General features: G+C 41.8%; 1 protein-coding gene across 2 annotated transcripts in view; it reads left to right on the plus strand.

Moving 5' to 3' along the window:
- The window catches only part of CPQ (carboxypeptidase Q), a 567,536-nt gene that overhangs the window by 483,949 nt on the left and 63,911 nt on the right, over positions 1–19,676 (plus strand). For both annotated transcript variants that reach the window (XM_018058258.1, XM_018058257.1), the window contains exon 7: positions 850–1,051. In XM_018058258.1, coding sequence (XP_017913747.1) covers positions 850–1,051 — 202 coding nt within the window. The remainder of the gene's footprint in view (positions 1–849; positions 1,052–19,676) is intronic.

Raw genomic sequence — 19,676 nt, forward strand, 5'->3', positions numbered from 1 at the left:
AGAAAAGAATGGTTCCTGAGAAATAGATGGCCAGGCCACTTTAAACTTGAAAGAACCTTAAACTTGAAAATCTTTGGGCTGGGTAGCAATTGAGCTGTGCAGTCTGGTGAGGGCCTCTTCTAGGCTCTTGCTGTGACAATATTGGCTACATGAAATCACTGTGTTTTCTCACCAGACTTTATTTGGGAAAAGTTTACACACTAGCCTCCTGGCAGAGCTGCTGGGGTTTAGAGTTGTACAGTTGTACCCCAGAGAGAGCAGCATTTCAGTGGCATTCTAATACCTCCCTCCCTGGGGACTCAACAGATGGCACAACAACAGAATCAGAAACCCAAGACAAACCTGTTGGTTTGATGCTTTTAAGCCTTTGCAGAATCCGCAATTAAAATAAGACTAGAATGTCCATCAAGAGGAAAGAGGTGCAGCGAAATAGGCCCACAGAGCATACCTATTTTTGGCCTGAACGTGGCTAATGCTATCTGGAGATCCCTACTGTAGAAAAGGAATTGTATCTGGTACAAATTAAGCTGTTAAGAAAATTAATTGAAAGAATATTATTGATAATAGCAATAATTGAGTAATTTTAATATGGAGCTTTATGTTGATTTTCATTGAATTTAAAGAAAATCTTTCCAAGTCAACTCAAATTTGGCAGATCCCAGGATGAGTAAGTTTGCATCTCAGAACTGTTAGTAATATGCAGACCAGACCCCAAGTCCAGCAGAGCCTCATGTGTTTTGGCAAGAACTCATGAGGAGATAAAGTCTCTGATTGTTGTTTTTTCAGTAACTCCCAAAGAGAAAGCAGAGTGCAGCAGATATGAACCAAACACTTATCTCTTTTGTTTAGGCAAATAGTTCCAACTACAGCCTCGTGATGGAGTCGGACCTGGGAACCTTCTTACCCTCTGGGCTGAAGTTCACTGGCTCTGACTCGGCCAGGATCATCATGGAGGAGGTCATGAGCCTGCTGAAGCCCATCAACATCACACAGGTCCTGAAGGCTGGAGATGGGACGGACATTAACTTCTGGATCCAAGATGGAGTGCCTGGTAAGAGCAGAAGATGAAGCTGGGGTTCTTTGCGTACTGTCTGCAATTTAAAACAAAGTTTCTGTTCTAACAAATACGCCACAACAGATACTGGTAGTTCAATTAATACATGGACACCCTTAGCTTTTGTCTACAAGAGATAATCTGATGATTTCCAATATTGGGATAATAATACTCCTTTATATTTGTTTATCCATCTGTCTTCTCTTTCTAAAGTACAAGTTCCTCTCTCCAAGAAATTCTGATTTAATGACTCTGGGATTGGGCCTAGAAATTGGTTCGGTGTTTTTAAAAACAGGTATATGGTGATTGTAACACAAATGATCTCCTGACCAAAATTTATGAAATAGAGTAGAAGATAGTTCAGTTCATTTCAATCACTCAGTCGTGCCCGACTCTTTGTGACCCCATGGACTGCAGCATGCCAGGCTTCCCTATCCATCACCAACTCCCGGAGTTTACTCAAACTCATGTCCATCGAGTCAGTGATGCCATCCAACTATCTCATTCTCTGTCATCCCCTTCTCCTCCTGCCCCCAATCCCTCCCAGCATCAGGGTCTTTTCAAATGAGTCAGCTCTTCGCATCAGGTGGCCAAAGTAGTGGAGTTTCAGTTTCAACATCAGTCCTTCCAATGAACACCCAGGACTGATCGATCTCCTTTAGGATGGACTGGTTGGATCTCCTTGCAGTCCAAGGGACTCTCAAGAGTCTTCTCCAACACCACAATTCAAAAGCATCAATTCTTCAGTGCTCAGCTTTCTTTACAGTCCAACACTCACATCCATACATGACTAATGAAAAAACCATAGCCTTGACTAGATGGACCTTTGTTGGCAAAGTAATATCTCTGCTTTTTAATATGCTATCTAGGTTGGTCATAAGTTTCCTTCCAAGGAGTAAGCATCTTTTAATTTCATGGCTGCAATCACCATCTGCAGTGATTTTGGAGCCCCAAAAAATAAAGTCTGACACTGTTTCCACTTTTTCCCCATCTATTTCCCATGAAGTGATGGGACCGGATGCCATGATCTTAGTTTTCTGAATGTAGAGCTTTAAGCCAACTTTTTCACTCTCCTCTTTCACTTTCGTCAAGAGGCCTTTTAGTTCTTCTTCACTTTCTGCCATAAGGGTGGTGTCATCTGCATATCTGAGGTTATTGAGAGTTACTACTACTGATATCCTTCTAGTTCTAGTCCTGTGCTGCAGAAACTTCTCTGACCCAAATAATCCCCTACCCAAAACCAAAGTATCTGGAATTTTACTACTAAAGATTTATTCTTTGAGGTTGGGAACGTTTTATTAGTCATTTTTTCCTAATGCAAAGACTGCTTTAAGCGGTTGGACATAAACTAGTTTATCCTAATCAGTGATTCATCAGGTTGATATTTTTAAGACAAGTCCTGGGCAGGTATGAATTATGTAGTAGGACTAGGCATGAGATAGTTACAGGACAAGAAAGAAGACAAACAAATTTCCTTCATAAATTTGCTGAGACTGGCCATGGGAGAGGATTATTGATGATATTAGACCTCTGATCACAGAGGCTGTTCCCTCAACACCATTATATCCATAACCAAAAACACTGTTAAAAAATCTATTTGTGTATTATTCTGTACTTGTATTATGCAAACAGGAAGTCTAGCTTTTGAATAGTCTTAAAAATTATTTTCCAGAACCATTTTTATAGCTACAAAATATTTCACAATTTTTTAAAAGTCTCTCAAGATCCACCCCACTCTAGCTTTTTTTTTTTATTTCAGCCTGCAAAATAGACTTTGTCAATAGCATCAGTTCAGCTCAGTTCAATCACTCAGTCGTGTCTGACTCTTTGCAGCCCCATGAATCGCAGCATGCCAGGCCTCCCTGTCCATCACCAACTCCCAGAGTTTACCCAAACTCATGTGCATCAAGTCAGTGATGCCATCCAGCCATCTCATCCTCTGTCGTCCCCTTCTCCTCCTGCCCCCAATCCCTCCCAGCATCAGGGTCTTTTCCAACGAGTCAACACTTCGCATGAAGTGGCCAAAGTATTGGAGTTTCAGCCTCAGCCTCATTCCTTCCAATGAACACCCAGGACTGATCTTCTTTAGGATGGACCAGTTGGATCTCCTTGCAGTCCAAGGGACTCTCGAGAGTCTTCTCCAACACCACAGTTCAAAAGTATCAATTCTTCAGCGCTCAGCTTTCTTCACAGTCCAACTGTCACATCCATACGTGACCACTGGAAAAACCATACTGTATGGATTTAAGGTTTTTTTAAAGTTCATTCTTTAGCTATTATAGATTAAAGCATATTTTAGATGTTAAGGTTGGTAATAGTCTTTTATAACTAAAAAGAGAAGGAGGTTTTCTTTATTGTAAGACAAGGACCTAAATTCTCTCCAGTGGTTTGTGTATATTTTAACCACATTTTGAAATAACTTAAAACAACATTTCCATTTTCAGTGCTGTGGTTCATCTGTACAGAACCGAGACTCTCTCCATATATGTGCTTTTAATCATGATCAAGGTCTAGGGGAAGGATGTTGCCCTTTGAATTGTGTATAAAATGTTTTTGCTTGAATTTTAGATTTTTCTTGACCCGTGAATTTTCCAGAAAGAATCTTCTTAAAATTTCAGAAAAGCTCTGTAAGTTTGCTGGGTGGTAAGAAGTGAGAAAAAACCCTGACAGGTTGTGGGTGAATTAGTGTGAAGACTGGAGGTGGTGAAAAGGGAGGGGAGGGGTGGAGCTGAAACCAAAGACAGAAGGAGAACAAAGACATGTGTGCTCCCTTGCGCTGGGTAGTTGCTCCCGTTGTTGCACTGGATGATTGAGAATCAGTTATAGCATTATTCCTTCCATGTTGATATCCCATGAGAATGGTTCTGTTTGGAATGAACAAGTTGATTTGGTTGTCTTCACAAAGGTAAGGAGGGCTTCCCGTCTTGCCACAGAGTAGTGGGGAGTTTGAACCCCACTGTGATTACTTAAGAACTCATGTGAGTTATAATTTACTCAACATTTAAAAAACTAAGATCGTGGCATCCAGTCCCATCACTTCACGACAAATAGAAAGGGGAAAAGTAGAAGCAGCGACAGATTTTATTATCTTGGGCTCCACAGTCACTGCTGATGGTGACTGCAGACATGAAATTAAGACACTTGCTCTTTGGAAGGAAAGCTACGACAAACCTGAAAAAGAAAGTGAAAGTGTTAACTGCTCAGCTGTGTTCAACTCTTTGCCACCCCATGTGCTGTGGCCTGCCAGGCTCCTCTGTCCATGGGATTCTCCAGGCAAGAATATGGGAATGGGTAGCCATTCCCTCCTCCAGGGGATCTTCCCGAACCAGGGATCGAACTCGGGTTTCCTCCATTACAGGCAGTTTCTTTACCATCTGAGCAACCAGAGAAGCCTCTAGACAGCATATTAAAAAGCAGAGACATCACTTTGCCAGCAAAGGTCCATATTGTCAAAGCTATGGTTTTTCCGGTAGTCATGTATAGATATGAGAGTTGGACCATAAAGAAGGCTGAGCGCCAAAGAATTGATGCTTTCCAACAGCGGTGCTAGAAAAGATTCTTGGATCCCTTGGACTGCAAGGAGATCAAACCAGTCAGTACTAAAGGACATCAACCCTGAATATTCATTGGAAGGACAGATACTGAAGCTGAAACTCCAATACTTTGGCCACCTGATGTGAAGAGCTGACTCATTGTAAAAGACTCTGATGTTGGGAAAGATTGAAGCCAAAAGAAGGCAGCAGAGGATGAAGATGGTTAGATAGCATCAATCTATCTAAATGGTTATATAGATTCATAACTCAATGGACATGAATTTGAACAAACCCAAAGATATAGTGAAGGACAGACAGGCCTGGTATGCTGCAGTTCATGGGGTCGCAGAGTGGGATAAAACTTAGTGACTGAATGACTTAGTGATTGAACAAGAACAATATAATTTACTTAACTCCTGCTAGCTGTCAGACACCCAGTTAGGGTTTTTGCAGACACTGTCTTTTTGCTCTAGATGACCATCCTAAGAGTTAGGTACAGTTATTCCTGTTCTGAAGATGAAGAAGCAGACTCAGAGGGACTGAATGACTTGCCCAAGTCTATCTGGCTCTTAAGTGCGGAAGTCACCCTGAGAACAGGCCACTTTGGTTTCAAGGCTGGTGGCCCCTTTCCCACAATATGCAACAACACGGGGCGTCTGGAATGCTGAGATGGTCTTCCAGATCTATGACAGTGTCTGAAATGTTTATCTTGCTCGGCTCTTGCTTATGCAAAGGATTTCAGTTCATTCCTGCTCCAGAATAATTTACCCCTGGGGAAAGGAGTCTGTTATTGTAAATAACTACTTATTTCTTCTCACATTCTTTTTTCCACTCCTCTATCAGGAAGGTTTCTGTAAACTTGGTAGCTCATTTAGACTGCAACTTATGTTTCCTGGAATTCTTTTTCATTCCGTTTAGAGTATTGTAAGATGGAACCAAATTATTGCTGTTTTCCCCTATTATTATTGAGCTGTGTTCTGGTGTTTCAAGTTTGAGCTCTTCCTGGAAGAAATAATGGAACTGTTTATAACTCTTGTTACCCTTCGCAAATTTTAGGAACTTTAGAAAAAAAGATAAAGAACCATAGTTAATCTGAAAAAGAAAATTAAAGTATATTAGTTGTGTACTTGGAATTCTTGAAGACAAGGCAAGTTACAGTGAGTTAAACCTAAAAATGGGACTCAAAATACTAATTTAGTTATGATTTAAATAACTGTTCAGCTCACTTTTGAAAAATTAATGAGAAATATTTCCAAACTCCATTCATCCTTTCTTCTTTCTATTTTTCTTCCTTTTCTTCCATTGAACTAATAAATATTTATTGGGCCCTTTCAAGTTGTTGGCCTATCACATTTATGTAGTGTGATGACTGAGCCCCACTTTTTAAATGGCTTTTGTATACTCTGTATCAAAATACTAATTAAGAGCACAGATAGGATTAAAATTCAACATGATTTTCATTAATTATAGAAGTCAAATGGATAAATTTATGAAATGATCATCTTTGGAGAGGAGATAGGATATCCTTCATCCATCTAGGTGATGTCCATGATGAACAGAATAATTATCAACATAAATATAAGGCTTTGGGTTGGAGGAAAGTTTTTTAAAAAATCTGAGATATATGTCTCACATAAACTCTCTGTCCTAGACATCTTCATACTTCAGCCACCACCCTCTTCTATATTTCTTCCTATTTTCTCTCCAAATCCTAAATGCTCTGTAAGGCTCACTCCATATTCATCTGTGTCTGGGAATCCTTCTTTAACACAGCCTGGTGCTCTATTGCTTTCCTGAATTTCTAAAACACTTCTGTAATCCCGAGTATGGCACTCGAGATGCACACTAACATTGCACTGGGTTACTAGGAATTTCCCTTCATCCTGCCTCCTGTACTCAATGATCAGTTCTTTGAGGTCAAGGGTTTCTATTTCTTTGCATCCTCTTTAGCTATTAGTTTAACTGTGGGAAACATTTAAATTCTTGTAAATATCACAAGAGAAAAAAAAAAACATAGAAGTAATTGTTTTCTCAACAAGCTTTGGGTCCTTCAGCTTAAAAGTGTGGTTAAATTAAAAGATGCTGGGGAAAGAAAAGACATAGAGATGGAAGGATGACATAAATTAAGAAGGTTAGAGTAATTAGGATTATTTACCTTAAACGAGTAATGACTGAGAGAAGATGTTGATTAGTATTTTCTAGTACATTAGTGATTCTTATACCTAAAATGGTAAACAGTTATTCCCTGACTCTCTTTGAAAGATAGTATAAGAGCATCGAAAGTGTCCAAGATGCATTTAGGTGAGTCTCTATTGATTCCAGATAGCAGAGAGGCTTTCAATCTTAAATTTTTGCCTGATTTTCCAATTATGAGGTCTGAGTTAGAGTGACAGGAATCTATTTCATTCTGAACATGTCAGTAATAAGATATAATTCATGATGCTCAGATGTCCATAAATGCATCCTGCTTGAACACTTTTCTTTAGAAACTCTTCTATAAAATGTACATTAATGAAAAAGTTAAATACTCTGTTAAGGTGACCTGAGGGAGTGAGCGCATCATGACTGCACATCTTCCAGTAAGAGTTTCTTCCTCTGCTTCAGAAGCTGAGAAGCAGTCTTTTGCTGATGATCTCGGCAAGTGGTAGACAGTCTGCTGGGAAGGATTAGGGAGTGTGTTCTGGGTTCACCACTTTGAACTGCCTGTGCCATCTTGGGCAAATGATGTAAGTTTTCTCAGCCTCACACAGTTATTATTAAGCATTCTTTCTGTATAACTTTTTAAATGATTTATTTATTTATTATTATTTTTGGCTGCACTGGGTCTTCATTGCTGCGTGCAGGCTCTCGCTAGTTGCAGCAAGTGGGGGCTCCTCTCCAGTCGCCATGTACCGGCTTCTATGTGCAGTGGCTTCTCTTATTACAGAGCACAGACTCCAGGGCGCACAGGCTTCCGTAGTTGCCGCCCACCAGCAAAGTCGTTGCGGTGCATGGGTTTAGTTGCTCCGCAGCATGTGGAATCTTCCCCGACCAGGGGTTGAGCTGGTGTCCCCTGCACTATAAGGCAGATTCTTAACCACGGGACCACCAGAGAAAACCAGACTATTCTTATCCTGCTGTATGGCCCTTGGGAATCCATAGTAAAGGAGACAGACAAGCTCCACAGTCTCTACAGTCTAGTGAGTGAGACTTGATAATCTCATATGTAAAATGGGTATGGTCACCACCAAGCCCCCACGTATGTTCCTCCTCCTTCTCTGTCCTCTCTCTCCTTGACCAGGACCACCTTCCAGAAACCACACAACCATCCAGGACACAGAGCCAAATGCTCTCAAGTCCTGTTTACTCCAAATGCCTCTTATTTTTAAAGCCCACTCCCTCCTCTCTACCCCACAAACCTTATCCCAGCAGTACTCCCTGATTTTCCTGCGGCAGCCTGCCGCTAGCATCTCAGCCTGCATTCTTGGTTCCCGTCCATCTAATTGGCTCACTTCTTCCAAAGTGAACTTTCTAGATTAAAAATCAGACTATCAGTTGGGTTGCCCTTGGCTGCAAAATAACACAGAAGCTGCAACTTCTGTTAGAACACACTCTCTAATCCTTCCCAGCACACTGTCTACCACTTGCCAAGATCATAAGCAAAAGACTGCTTCTCAGCTTCTGAAGCAGAGGAAGAAACTCTTATTGGAAGATGTGCAGTCATGATGGGCCCACTCCCTCAGGTCACCTTAACAGAATATTTAGAACAGTAGTAAGGGGATTTTTTAAATTTACTTTAAAAAAGAACTCTGGAGTAGGTGGTTACAGAATGCTTAATATAGTCATCAATCATACCAAATATCTTGGTTCTTCACATCTTTCCACTGTCCCATCATCAGCATGACTTCTGTCTTCAAGCTTGTCCCCTCGTGGCCCCAAGATGGCTGCAGTTGTTGCAGGCAATAGATTCTCACACACTGTACGGCAATGGAAGCGTGAATGTCCATAATGGCTGGCCCTTATAACAGTGAGGCAGTCTCATCCAGAAGCTTTAAAGCCAATTGTTCCTCAGTTTCATTGGCCAAAATTGTAACATGTTGGTGGCAGTAAAGTGGAATTACCAAAACTGTATTATATTGATTAAATTTTACTTCCTGGGTCTAGGGTGGAGCCCAGTCTTCCCTGAAAATGTAGTCTCCTGATGCGTGAGAATAACTGGATTCTGTAGGAAGATCAGGGTTCCCACTTGTGAGCAGTGAAGAGTAGCCGCATATTTAATCATCTCTCCTTGCTTAAAATCCCTCATCGCCTCCCATTGTTTTCTGTGGCAGGTCTTTGCTTAGCCTGAGATTCAAGGCCCTTCTGCTTTCACCCTGGGCGGCTGTGCAGCCTCCCCTCTTATGGCCACCCCATTTTTCTGTCCATCTCTTATTTATGCAAGTCTCATTCACCGAGATCCCAGTGTACCCTGCACTCTCGTTTTCCTTGCCACTGGCCCTGCCTGTTCTGTCTTCTTCACCAGTGAATTCCTACTCGGCCATGATTCAGCACCCTGTTCTCTTCTCACAAACCTTCTTTAATCCCTAGCTGGCTGGGTGAGTAAACCCTGGATGTGTTCTCACCTCTCCTCATGGCAGTTACCCTTTTAGAGCTGTGATTGCGAATTCCTCATCAGTTCCAGCATCTAAGGAGTGCCTGGCCCTGAATTGATTACATTTTACTTCCTGGGTCTAGGGTGGAGCCCAGACCAAACGGCCTGAATGGCCTGAATCAAATGCTGAATCAGTATCATCTACGTTTGTAGGAAGTGTGATGTTGTACAAGAGGTTTGTAAACTGAAATGCCATAAGTTGTGACTACTGTAGTGATAACTTTGCTTCATCAAGCTGTCCTGTTATGTATTGTTTTTAAAATCACATTTTAATTTCTTTCATTTTTTAAGAATAGTTCAGACTCCATAGTGTAGTACCAAATATTCAGATTACTCAGAATTTCTCATATTTTCCATTTTGCTTCTTTCTGATACCTTAGATGGCATTAAGCAGAACTAAATTAAAATGTTTTATTTCTACATTTCCAAAGGCCTTTCTTTTCCAAGAAAGGAGAAGATGAGGGCACAAGTAGGAATGTACAGTAAATTGAAGGTTCAGCCTCTGGGCCCAGGGCTCATATGTTTTCCAGTCCCAGATGGAACAGTGCAATATAGTAGTTCTATGTCCCCTGCTGTCCCTAATGAAAAGATGCCTCCTTTATGGTTAAAAAAAAAAAAGAAAAAACAGCGCTAGTGATGTGTGACTGGAGAAGGCAATGGCACCCCACTCCAGTACTCTTGCCTGGAGAATCGCATGGACGGAGGAGCCTGGTAGGCTGCAGTCCATGGGGTTGCTACGAGTCAGACACAACTGAGTGACTTCACTTTCACTTTTCACTTTCACCCATTGGAGAAGGAAATGGCAACCCATTCCAGTGTTCTTGCCTGGAGAATCCCAGGGACGGGGGAGCCTGGTGGGGGTCGCACAGAGTCGGACACGACTGAAGCAACTTAGCAGCAGCAGTGATGTGTGACAGAGTGATGCCGCATGGTGAATAGACTTCACACCACTGGGAACATGAAAAGGACACTCCCTGGTTTGTTACTATAACCCTCTACATAGTCCAGTGGTTTCACTCCATCAGCAAGCCTGTCTTGAGTGCCGACTGTAAACCAGGCACTCTGGACACTGAGGCTAGAGCCTGAAAAAGACCAGCTATCTGCCCTTGTGGAGTTTACAATGTAATGAGGGGTACGGAGAGGGCAATAGGAAGAGACAAAATGTAACAAATCCAGAATGGAAACAAACAAACATTAGGGAGTGATAAGGGTAATACAGAGAATTATAGCAGCTGTATCACAAGAGAAGAGACAATTCCCCTGATTTTCCAGGGAGAATAGAATTCTGAGGGGTAGAGAGGGGGTGCATTCCACATGAAAAGATGAGGGTACACGTGACTGCAGAGGTGAAAAAGTTTAGCGGGTTCTTGAAGTGATGAGTAGTCTGGTTTGGCCACCTCTTCAGGGATCACAGGCTTCCCTGGTGGCTCAGATGATAACAAATCTGCCTGCAATGTGGGAGACCTGGATTTGATCCCTGGGTCAAGAAGATCCCCTGGAGAAGGAATTGGCAACCCACTCCAGTATTCTTGCCTGGAGAATTCCATGACAGAAGAGGCTGGTGGGCTACAGTCCACGGGGTGGCAAAGAGTCAGACATGACTGATCAGCTAACACCACTAGTACTCAGGGATCAGAGCCTTGTCACAGTGAACGGTCTTGCATAACTCAATGAAGCTATGAGCCATATAGTGCAGGGCCCACCCAGGACAGATGGGTCATAGTGAAGAGTTCTGGCAAAATGTGCTTCACTGGGGAAGGAAATGGCAACCCCTTCCAGTATTCTTGCTAGAGAACCCAGTGAATAATATAAAAAGGCAAAAAGATATGACACTGGCAGATGAGCCCCCCAGGTAGGAATGTGTCCAAGATGCTGGGGAGGAGCAGAGGGCAATTACTAGCAGCTCTAGTAAGAATGAAGGGACTGGTTGAAATAAGAAACAGTACTCAGCTGTGGCTGTGTCTGGTGGTGAAAGCAAAATCTGATGCTCTCAAGAGCAATATTGCTTAGGAATCTAGAATGTTAGGTAAACTGAATCAAGGTAAACGGGATATGGTCAAGCAGGAGATGGCAAGAGTGAACACTGATACTTAAATGGATGGGAATCAGAGCATTTAATTCAAATGACTATTGTAACTACTACTGTGGGCAAGAATTCCTTAGAAGAAATGGAGTAGCCCTCATAGTCAACAGTAGAGTCCAAAATACAGTACTTGGGTGAAAGCTCAAAAACGACAGAATAGTTTCAGTTCGTTTCAAAGTCAAGCCGTTCAACATCACAGTAATCCACATCTATGCCACAATCACTAATGCTGAAGAAGCTGAAATTGACCAGTTCTATGAAGACCTACAATGGCACCCCACTCCAGTACTCTTGCCTGGAAAATCCCATGGACAGAGGAGCCTGGTAGGCTGCAGTCCGTGGGGTTGCTAAGAGTTGGACACGACTGAGCAACTTCACTTTGACTTTTCACTTTCATGCATTGGAGAAGGAAATGGCACCCCACTCCGGTGTTCTTGCCTGGAGAATCCCAGGGACGGGGGAGCCTGGTGGGCTGCCGCCTGTGGGGTCACACAGAGTCAGACACGACTGCCGTGACTTCGCAGCAGCAGCAGCATGAAGACCTACAAGACCTTCTAGAACTAACACCAAAAAAAGATGTCCTTTTCATCATGGGGAATTGGAATGCAAAAGTAGGTAATCAAGAGATACACAGAATTGCATGCAGGTTTGGCCTTCCAATAGAAAATGAAGCAGGGCAGAGTCTAACAGAGTTTTGTCAAGAGAACATGCTGGTCACAACAAACACCCTTTTTCAACAGCACAAAAGATGACTCTACACAGGGACATCAACAAATGATCAATACTGAAATCAGGTTGATATGTTCTCTGCAGCCAAAGATGGAGAAGCTCTATACAGTCAGTATAAACAAGACTTGGAGCTGACTGGCTCAAATCATCAGCTCCTTATTGCAGAACTCAGGCTTAAACTGAAGAAAGTAGAGAAAACCACTAGACCATCCAGTGAAAGTGAAATTCTGTCAGTTGTGTCCAACTCTTCATGACCACAGGGACTATACAGTCCATGGAATTCTTTAGTCCAGAATACTGGAGTGGGTAGTCTTTCCCCTCTCCAGGGGATCTTCCCAACCCAGGGATCGAACCCAGGTCTCCCACATTGCAGGTTAATTCTTTACCAACTGAGCCATAAAGGAAGTCCTGACCATCCAGGTATGACCTAAATCAAATTCTTTGTGATTATACAGTGGAGGTGATGAATAGATTCAATGGATTAGATCTGGTAGAAAGAGTGCCTGAAGAACTATGAGCAGATATTTGTAACACTGTACAGGAGGCAGTGACCAAAACCATCCCAAAGAAAAAGAAATGCAAGAAGACAAAGTGGTTGTCTGAGGAGGCTTTACAAATAGCTGAGGAAAGAAGAGAAGCGAAAGGCAAGGGAGAAAGGGGAAAATATACCCAACTGAATGCAGAGTTCCAGAGAATGGCAAGGGGAGATAAGAAGACCTTCTTAAATAATGAAAAGAATAGATGAAAACAATAGACTGGGGAAGACTGGAGATGTCTTCAAGAAAATTAAAGATATCAAGGAAACATTTCATGCAAAAATAGGCATGATAAAGGACAGAAATGGTAATGACCTAATAGAAGCAAAAAAAGATTAAGAAGAGGTGGCAAGAATACACAAAATAACTGTACAAGAAAAGGTCATAATGATCTGAATAACCATGATGGTGTGGTCACTCACCTTGAACTAGACATCCAGGAGTGTGAAGTTAAGTGGGCCTTAGGAAGCATTACTATGACCAAAACTAGTGGAGGTGATGGAAATCCAGCTGAGTTATTTAAAATCCTAAAAGACGATGCTGTTCAAGTGCTGTGCTCACTATGTCAGCAAATTAGGAAAACTCAGCAGTGGCCACAGGCCTGGGAAAGGTCAGTTTTCATTTCAATCCCAAAGAAGGGCAATGCCAAACAAAGTTCAAAGTACTCTACAAGTGCACTCACTTCACATGCTAGCAAAGTTAAACTCAAAATCCTTCAAGCCAGGTTTCAGCAGTTTGTGAACCAAGAACTTCCAGAGGTACAAACTGTATTTTGAAGAGGAACCAGAGATAAAATTGTCAACATTTGTTGAATCATAGAAAAAGCAAAGGAATTCCAGAAAAACATATACTTCAGCTTCAGTGACTATGCTAAAGCCTTAGACTGTGTGGATCACAAGAAACTATGGAAAATTCTTTTAAGAGTTGGGAATAACAGACCACCTTACCTGTGTCCCCTGAAAAACCTGTACACAGGTCAAGAAGCAACAGTTAGACCCAGACATGGAACAACTAGTTCAAAACTGGGAAAGGAGTATGTCACGGCTCTATATTGTCACCTTGCTTATTCAACTTATATTCAGAGTACATCATGCAAAATGCTGGGCTGGATGAAGCACAAGCTGGAATCAAGATTGTCTGGAGAAATATCAACAACCTCAGATATGCAGATGATACCACTCTAATAGCAGAAATTGAAGAGGAACTAAAGAACCTCTTGATGAGAGTGAAAGAGAAGAGTAAAACAGCTGGCTTGAAACTCAATATTCAAAAAAACTAAGATCATGGCATCTGGTCCCATCACTTCATGGCATATAGATGGGAAAAAAGTGGAAATAGTGACAGATTTTATTTTCTTCAGCTGCAAAATCACTGCGGATGGCGACTGCAGCAATGAAATTAGAAGACACTTGCTCCTTGGAAGAAAAGCTATTGACAAATCTACACGGTGTATCAAAAAGCAGAGATACCACTTTGCTAACAAAGGTCCATATAGCCAAAGCAATGGTTTTTCCAGTGACATGTATGGATCTGAGAGTTGGACCATAAAGAAGGCTGAGCCCCTAAGAATTGATATTTTTGAACTGTGGTGCTGGAGAAGACTCTGGAGAGTCTGTTGGATAGCAAGGAGGTAAAACCAGTCAATTCTAAAGGAAATCAACCCTGAATATTCATTGAAAGGACTGATGCTAAAGCTGAAGCTCCAGTACTTTGGCTACCTGATGCAAAGAGCCGATTCTTTGGATAAGGACCTGATGCTGAGAAAAGACTGAAGGCAAAAGGAGAAGGGGCCAGTGATAGATGAGACGGTTAGATAGCATTACTGACTCAAAGGACATGAATTTGTACAAACTCAGGAGATAGTGGAAGACAGAGGTAGCCTGGCATGCTGCAGTCCTTGGGGTTGTAAAGAGTCAGATGTGACTTAGCAACTAACAACAGCTGATTTGGCCACAGTTTAGTTTAATATAGGGAATTAGAGCTAAAACTAAAAAGGTCTCTTGGGACCCCAGTTTGACCCTGTCTGTCATTTAGGAATTTGGGACAGCCAGAAAGTTTTGAAAGTTTAGAACAGGAGGGAGACGAGGTAGGGCTCAATTCCAGCCCCTGGAAAGGCACCATCTAACCCACAGCATCGTCCTTGAGAGACTCAGAACAAATACCAGCACATCTCACGGGTTGGTCTGCATGTCCTCTAGCAATTTCTTGCTAAAATTGCACTGTTTGGGGTGTTTTGCTACTTCACGGACTATCCTATTGGAAAGACATAGAGAGTAGTCCCATAAAGCATTGCACCATGATTGGCAGTGGTAGCTGGGGTTCTTGGATGTTAACAATGAAGTCTGACTATAATTGAACATAATCGGCCTGTTGAGTCTCCTTTGAGTCAAACAAATCTTCGAGTACAGTGACAGCTCATCTATTTCTTTTGAGCTCTACTAAAAATATGCTTATCAATTTAATTACTTTAATAAGCATGGGATTATGGAAAGAACAGAAAAACATCACAACGCAAGAGATATTGGTAAAATTGATTTTCTGATTGAATAAAGTCTTCTGACTATAGAAGTGAATTCTATCTCAGTTATGTATGATAGATTCCTTAGATTATGTAATTTCATTGGCTTAAGATCCTTCCTTTTTTTTTTTTTTGCTCAGTATTAAAATTCAAAAATGACTACTTAACCTGATATTTTTGTACATTCCCCTCATGGGGATTTCTAACAGTTAATGAAGTCTCTCTATTATCTCATTTTTATAAGAAAGTGTGAGATTGCATAATTCTAGGTAACTAAACTTTCTTTTCCAATACGACATTTGCTATCTTAATTGTCCTTCCAGTTCGTACTGCATAAGTCAAACATGGGTGAGCTCTGTGAAATCTGTTGGTTGTGGATCTTTGTGATGTGATGAGCAGTTGGCTGTAATGGGACTAGTTATGAAGTACATCCTCAGAATTCTTTCTTTTCTTCCTTCCTTCCTCCTTCCTTCCTCTTTCCTCTTTCCTTCCTTTCCCTTCCCCTCCTTCCTCTCTTCCTCTGTCCCTCCTTCTCCTCCTTCTCTCTCTCTTCCTTCTTCCCGACTCTCTTCATTCCTCCTTTCCCCTCTCTTCCTTCATTCTTTCTCTCTCTCTCTGTCTTTCTTTCTTTTTGCAATGGCTGCAATAACTTCCCAACAATTGAGAGAACAGAATTGTATGTAAAGATGGGCCTAGCTTTCATTAGGGCTTTCATCACCCAAAACTAAGCAGTTGTGAACAATGTATACCTACCTGAAAATGTTTGCTGGACACATATTTACCAAAAGTCCACATTTTTGGAAGAAATGTTTTATTAAGTATTATTGACACCATATTTAAAGCATGAAGGGCCTCATAGATATCATTTTAATATCTTTAGTCAATGCTATAGTGCAAAGCGCAAATGGAAGAGTCAGTAATTCCTCACTCACTATTCCTGATAGAGGATTTGACCTGAGATATCCAATTATCTGACATAATTGTAGTCACTTGGCATGTTAACTTCAGTGGCTTTAATTTTTCATTTTGTGTTGATGTAGACCCAGATATGTGTTCAGGTTATAGTTGTGGTTCACAACCCCAGCTGAGCTTTAAAATCACCTGTTGCTGCTACTGCTGCTGCTGCTGCTAAGTCGCTTCAGTCGTGTCTGACTCTGCGATCCCATAGACAGAAGCTCACAAGGCTTCCCTGTCCCTGGGATTCTCCAGGCAACAACACTGGAGTGGGTTGCCATTTCCTCCTCCAATGCATGAAAGTGAAAAGTGAAAATGAAGTAGCTCAGTCGTGTCCAACTCGTAGCAACCCCATGGACTGCAGCTCACCAGGCTCCTCCGCCCATGGGATTTTCCAGGCAAGAGGACTGGAGTGGAATGCCATTACCTGGAGACTTTTAAAAACATATTGGCACTTGGGCCCTACCCTGAAGACTGAGATTTTATTGGTCTGGCTGCGGGGCCACAGCACTTGCGCAAGTTCAGGGAGAACCATTGACTAAGAACACCATCGTGTTCCACACTGAAGGGGCCCGCTGCGCTTGTGCAGACTTGGGGCCTAGAGAGAGTGCTGGAGAACACTGGTTCCAGAAGCCACCCAGGGGGTTTCAATATGCAGCCAGCCTTGAGAACCATTTTGAGGTAGAGCATAGCCTAGGCCTCAAGAGCATGGGTTTAGAAGCCATGTAGAAATGGATTCAAAATCTTGCTTTGCTCTCTAGCTGTGTGACCTTAAGAAAGTCATTTCACCTTTTGAAACTTCAACTTCTTCATAAATAAAATGGTGATAATGATACCATCTCGTGAGATTATATTGAAAAAAAATAAAGACAATCCAAAAGCAATGCTTGGCACGAAGTTAACTCTCAAGAAGCCACTGTTATTATTTCAGTTATGAAAGCATAATTTCTGTATTAGTCCAGACTCCTTCAGTGCTCAGTGACAGAAGTCCAACTCCGAAGACCTGAGACAGAAATGGAGACTCTGAGCACACCACAGGAAGAGGAGGGCTGGATCTGGTCTCACGGACTCAGGCCTTAGGATGCTCTTAGCGCATGTATCCTCTCTCTCTCTGGTGCTTATTCCACCTTCATGCTGCCTTCATTCTCTCAAGCCAGCTGTCTCCTTAGGGGCCAAGCTATGACCTTAGGCAGCTTAAAGCTCAAAGGCTTAGATCTTTACAGCCTCTTTAGCACAGAAGAGCCGAGTAACTCATCACCTCCAACTCAGCTGAGAAAATCACAGTGGCCCAGCCTGGCTCCTTTGCTCATCCTTGTGGTCAAGATGCGCTGTCCTTAGAGTGGGGAGAACCAGTGATATGCAGAAACCACCTTTATTCTCACTGTTAAGACCTGATTCAAAATATGTAAAACACAAAAGCTCTGCTATCTAAGATCTATTAGCAGATGGAAGGACAACAATGAAGTCCCAGAAGCAATTGAAAAAAAAAAAAAAACCCTGAATTTATAACACCTAATCCCTCAGCTCTTCATGACTGAAGATGAGTTTAGGGCAAAAAAGAAAAAGCATTCCTTTGCCCTTTCTGGCTCAGCTTACCTGAGACACTCAGGCAACAAGGTACATGCAAAGCTGGATAAATTGGTGCCACACTCGCAGCAACCCACGTGGTCTAACACCGAAAGTGCTCTCTGCGGCCAGTGCCACCCAGAGGTCTCTCCTTCCTTCCACAAATGGGAAAACTTAGCAGACTTGTTCATAGGAGCACACTCTACAAATGCTCTCTGTATTTATCCAAGAAGTCAATAAGGAAGAATGACCTAGAAGTCACAGCCACACTCTCTAACATTTGCGTTGTTCTAACCACTTACCTAACATTTGTGTTAGAGAGGCAGCAAATGTCTAGAGCAACAGGCTTTGTAGCTTTTCATCTCTGTGCCTTTGACAAGTCATTTAACTTCTGTGAGCTTCAGATTCCGGATCTGCGAGGTGAGGGCAATAACATTGCACAGGACTATTGTGAGAATGAAATGCATTTGATAAGTGATAATGTATTTGAAAGTCAATTACACCCTACACAGTTGATCTTCAATCAGTGGTTTCAGTGTTTGGGGTATAGTTTTATACTGTGAAGAATTACTGAAGAGACCTTGCTATGAACATGCTCTTATGTGTTTAGACCCGGTAGAGGGGATGACCTGAATATTCTAGGAAATATTGCAGAAGATGCAGGAGTATTATTGGTATTCACTGACCTTGGGGTCTTAGCATGCTTACTTTGTGGTTGTGCAAATGAGGAATGAAAACTGCTGACATTCACCACAAGTGACCCTGGTACTTGACTGGTTCAACAGCATTATCTAGGAAAGCACCTGACTCACCTCATTACAACATGGTGAACGTTGCGGAGAAGGAAGCAAAGAAGGAAAAAGCCATATGTTAATACCATTAGTAGCTCTTCTATGTCAAATGATACTTTGGGGATTTTGAGGCCTCTTTACCATTTCTATTCAGCCAAAGTAAATTGATTATGGGTTGATAAAAGTTGGTGGGAGGATTATATAAGTGAATGTGTAAAAGCCAACTGGCTCATGGCCAGGGACACAGATGGCACTCTTACTGACTCTCTTGGGCAACATCAAGTTCTAGATTCTGTGAACCAAGTAGGTATCCTTTGTTGGCAAGGAGCCTCATCACAGATAATTGATATTCAGATAGTGTGCAGCAAAAAATATATACAGTGTGCATCTTCTCTGACCTAAAAAAAATGAGAGAATTACATTTCTAAGCTTCTTCTAGTGTTGACATCTTAACCCAAAGCCCATATTTTTCCAGAAGTGAAAATTCCTTTTGATAATAAAACAGAGGTGTTTTAAATGAAAGAGAACTCAGATTACATCTACCTTTTAGGAGCAAGAGATTAAATAGCACAGAATTGCCTATATCAAACAAACATGAATAAAGGTCAGCTAAGGATTTTAAATTGTTCAGAAGAATGGTACTTCCAACATCACTAAAACGTAGGGAGCAAATTGATGAGGATATCTCAGCAGTAAAGAGATGTATTTTCTTAATATTTTTTACTGTCTGGTCTTGGTACAATTTTATCTCAATTTCTGCTAATACAGCCATATAAATGCCTGATTTATACAGCTTAGGTATCCCATGGCAACATGAGCCTGTGCTTCTGTCTTTCATTTCCTTCCCATCCCTCCCCTTCTTTTCTTCTTGAGAGTAGCCAGAAGAGGGTTCCTATTTTCAACTGTTGAATCTGTTTATGAAAATTGCAACTAAACAGCTTAGCACAATTAAGCAGGGTGCCTCATTCATCAAACCTTCATTTTTCTAAGACTTTCAGCCTGTCAGTCACCAAAAAGGCATCTGTTAAGTGGAAGCTGTATTTCTAGTCTGCTGGCATGCCACATCTGGTGACGATTACAGGGGCACATACGGTGCCATTCATGTCACGGCCTGTGCTTCCCTGTGCCTCGGGTCACAAGCCCTCAGAGGCATTTGCAAGTGTGTGCTTTTTAACTGTCCTGGAACTAAAGGGTTTAATTTTGCCTGATAACGTGTTTATGTATCTTGTAAAGGAACTAATCATTCCCTTTTGCTTTCCCTTATGGGGTGTGTGTGTGTGTG

Source organism: Capra hircus, chromosome 14 (assembly GCF_001704415.2).
Source record: "Capra hircus breed San Clemente chromosome 14, ASM170441v1, whole genome shotgun sequence".
Classification (NCBI taxonomy): domain Eukaryota; kingdom Metazoa; phylum Chordata; class Mammalia; order Artiodactyla; family Bovidae; genus Capra; species Capra hircus.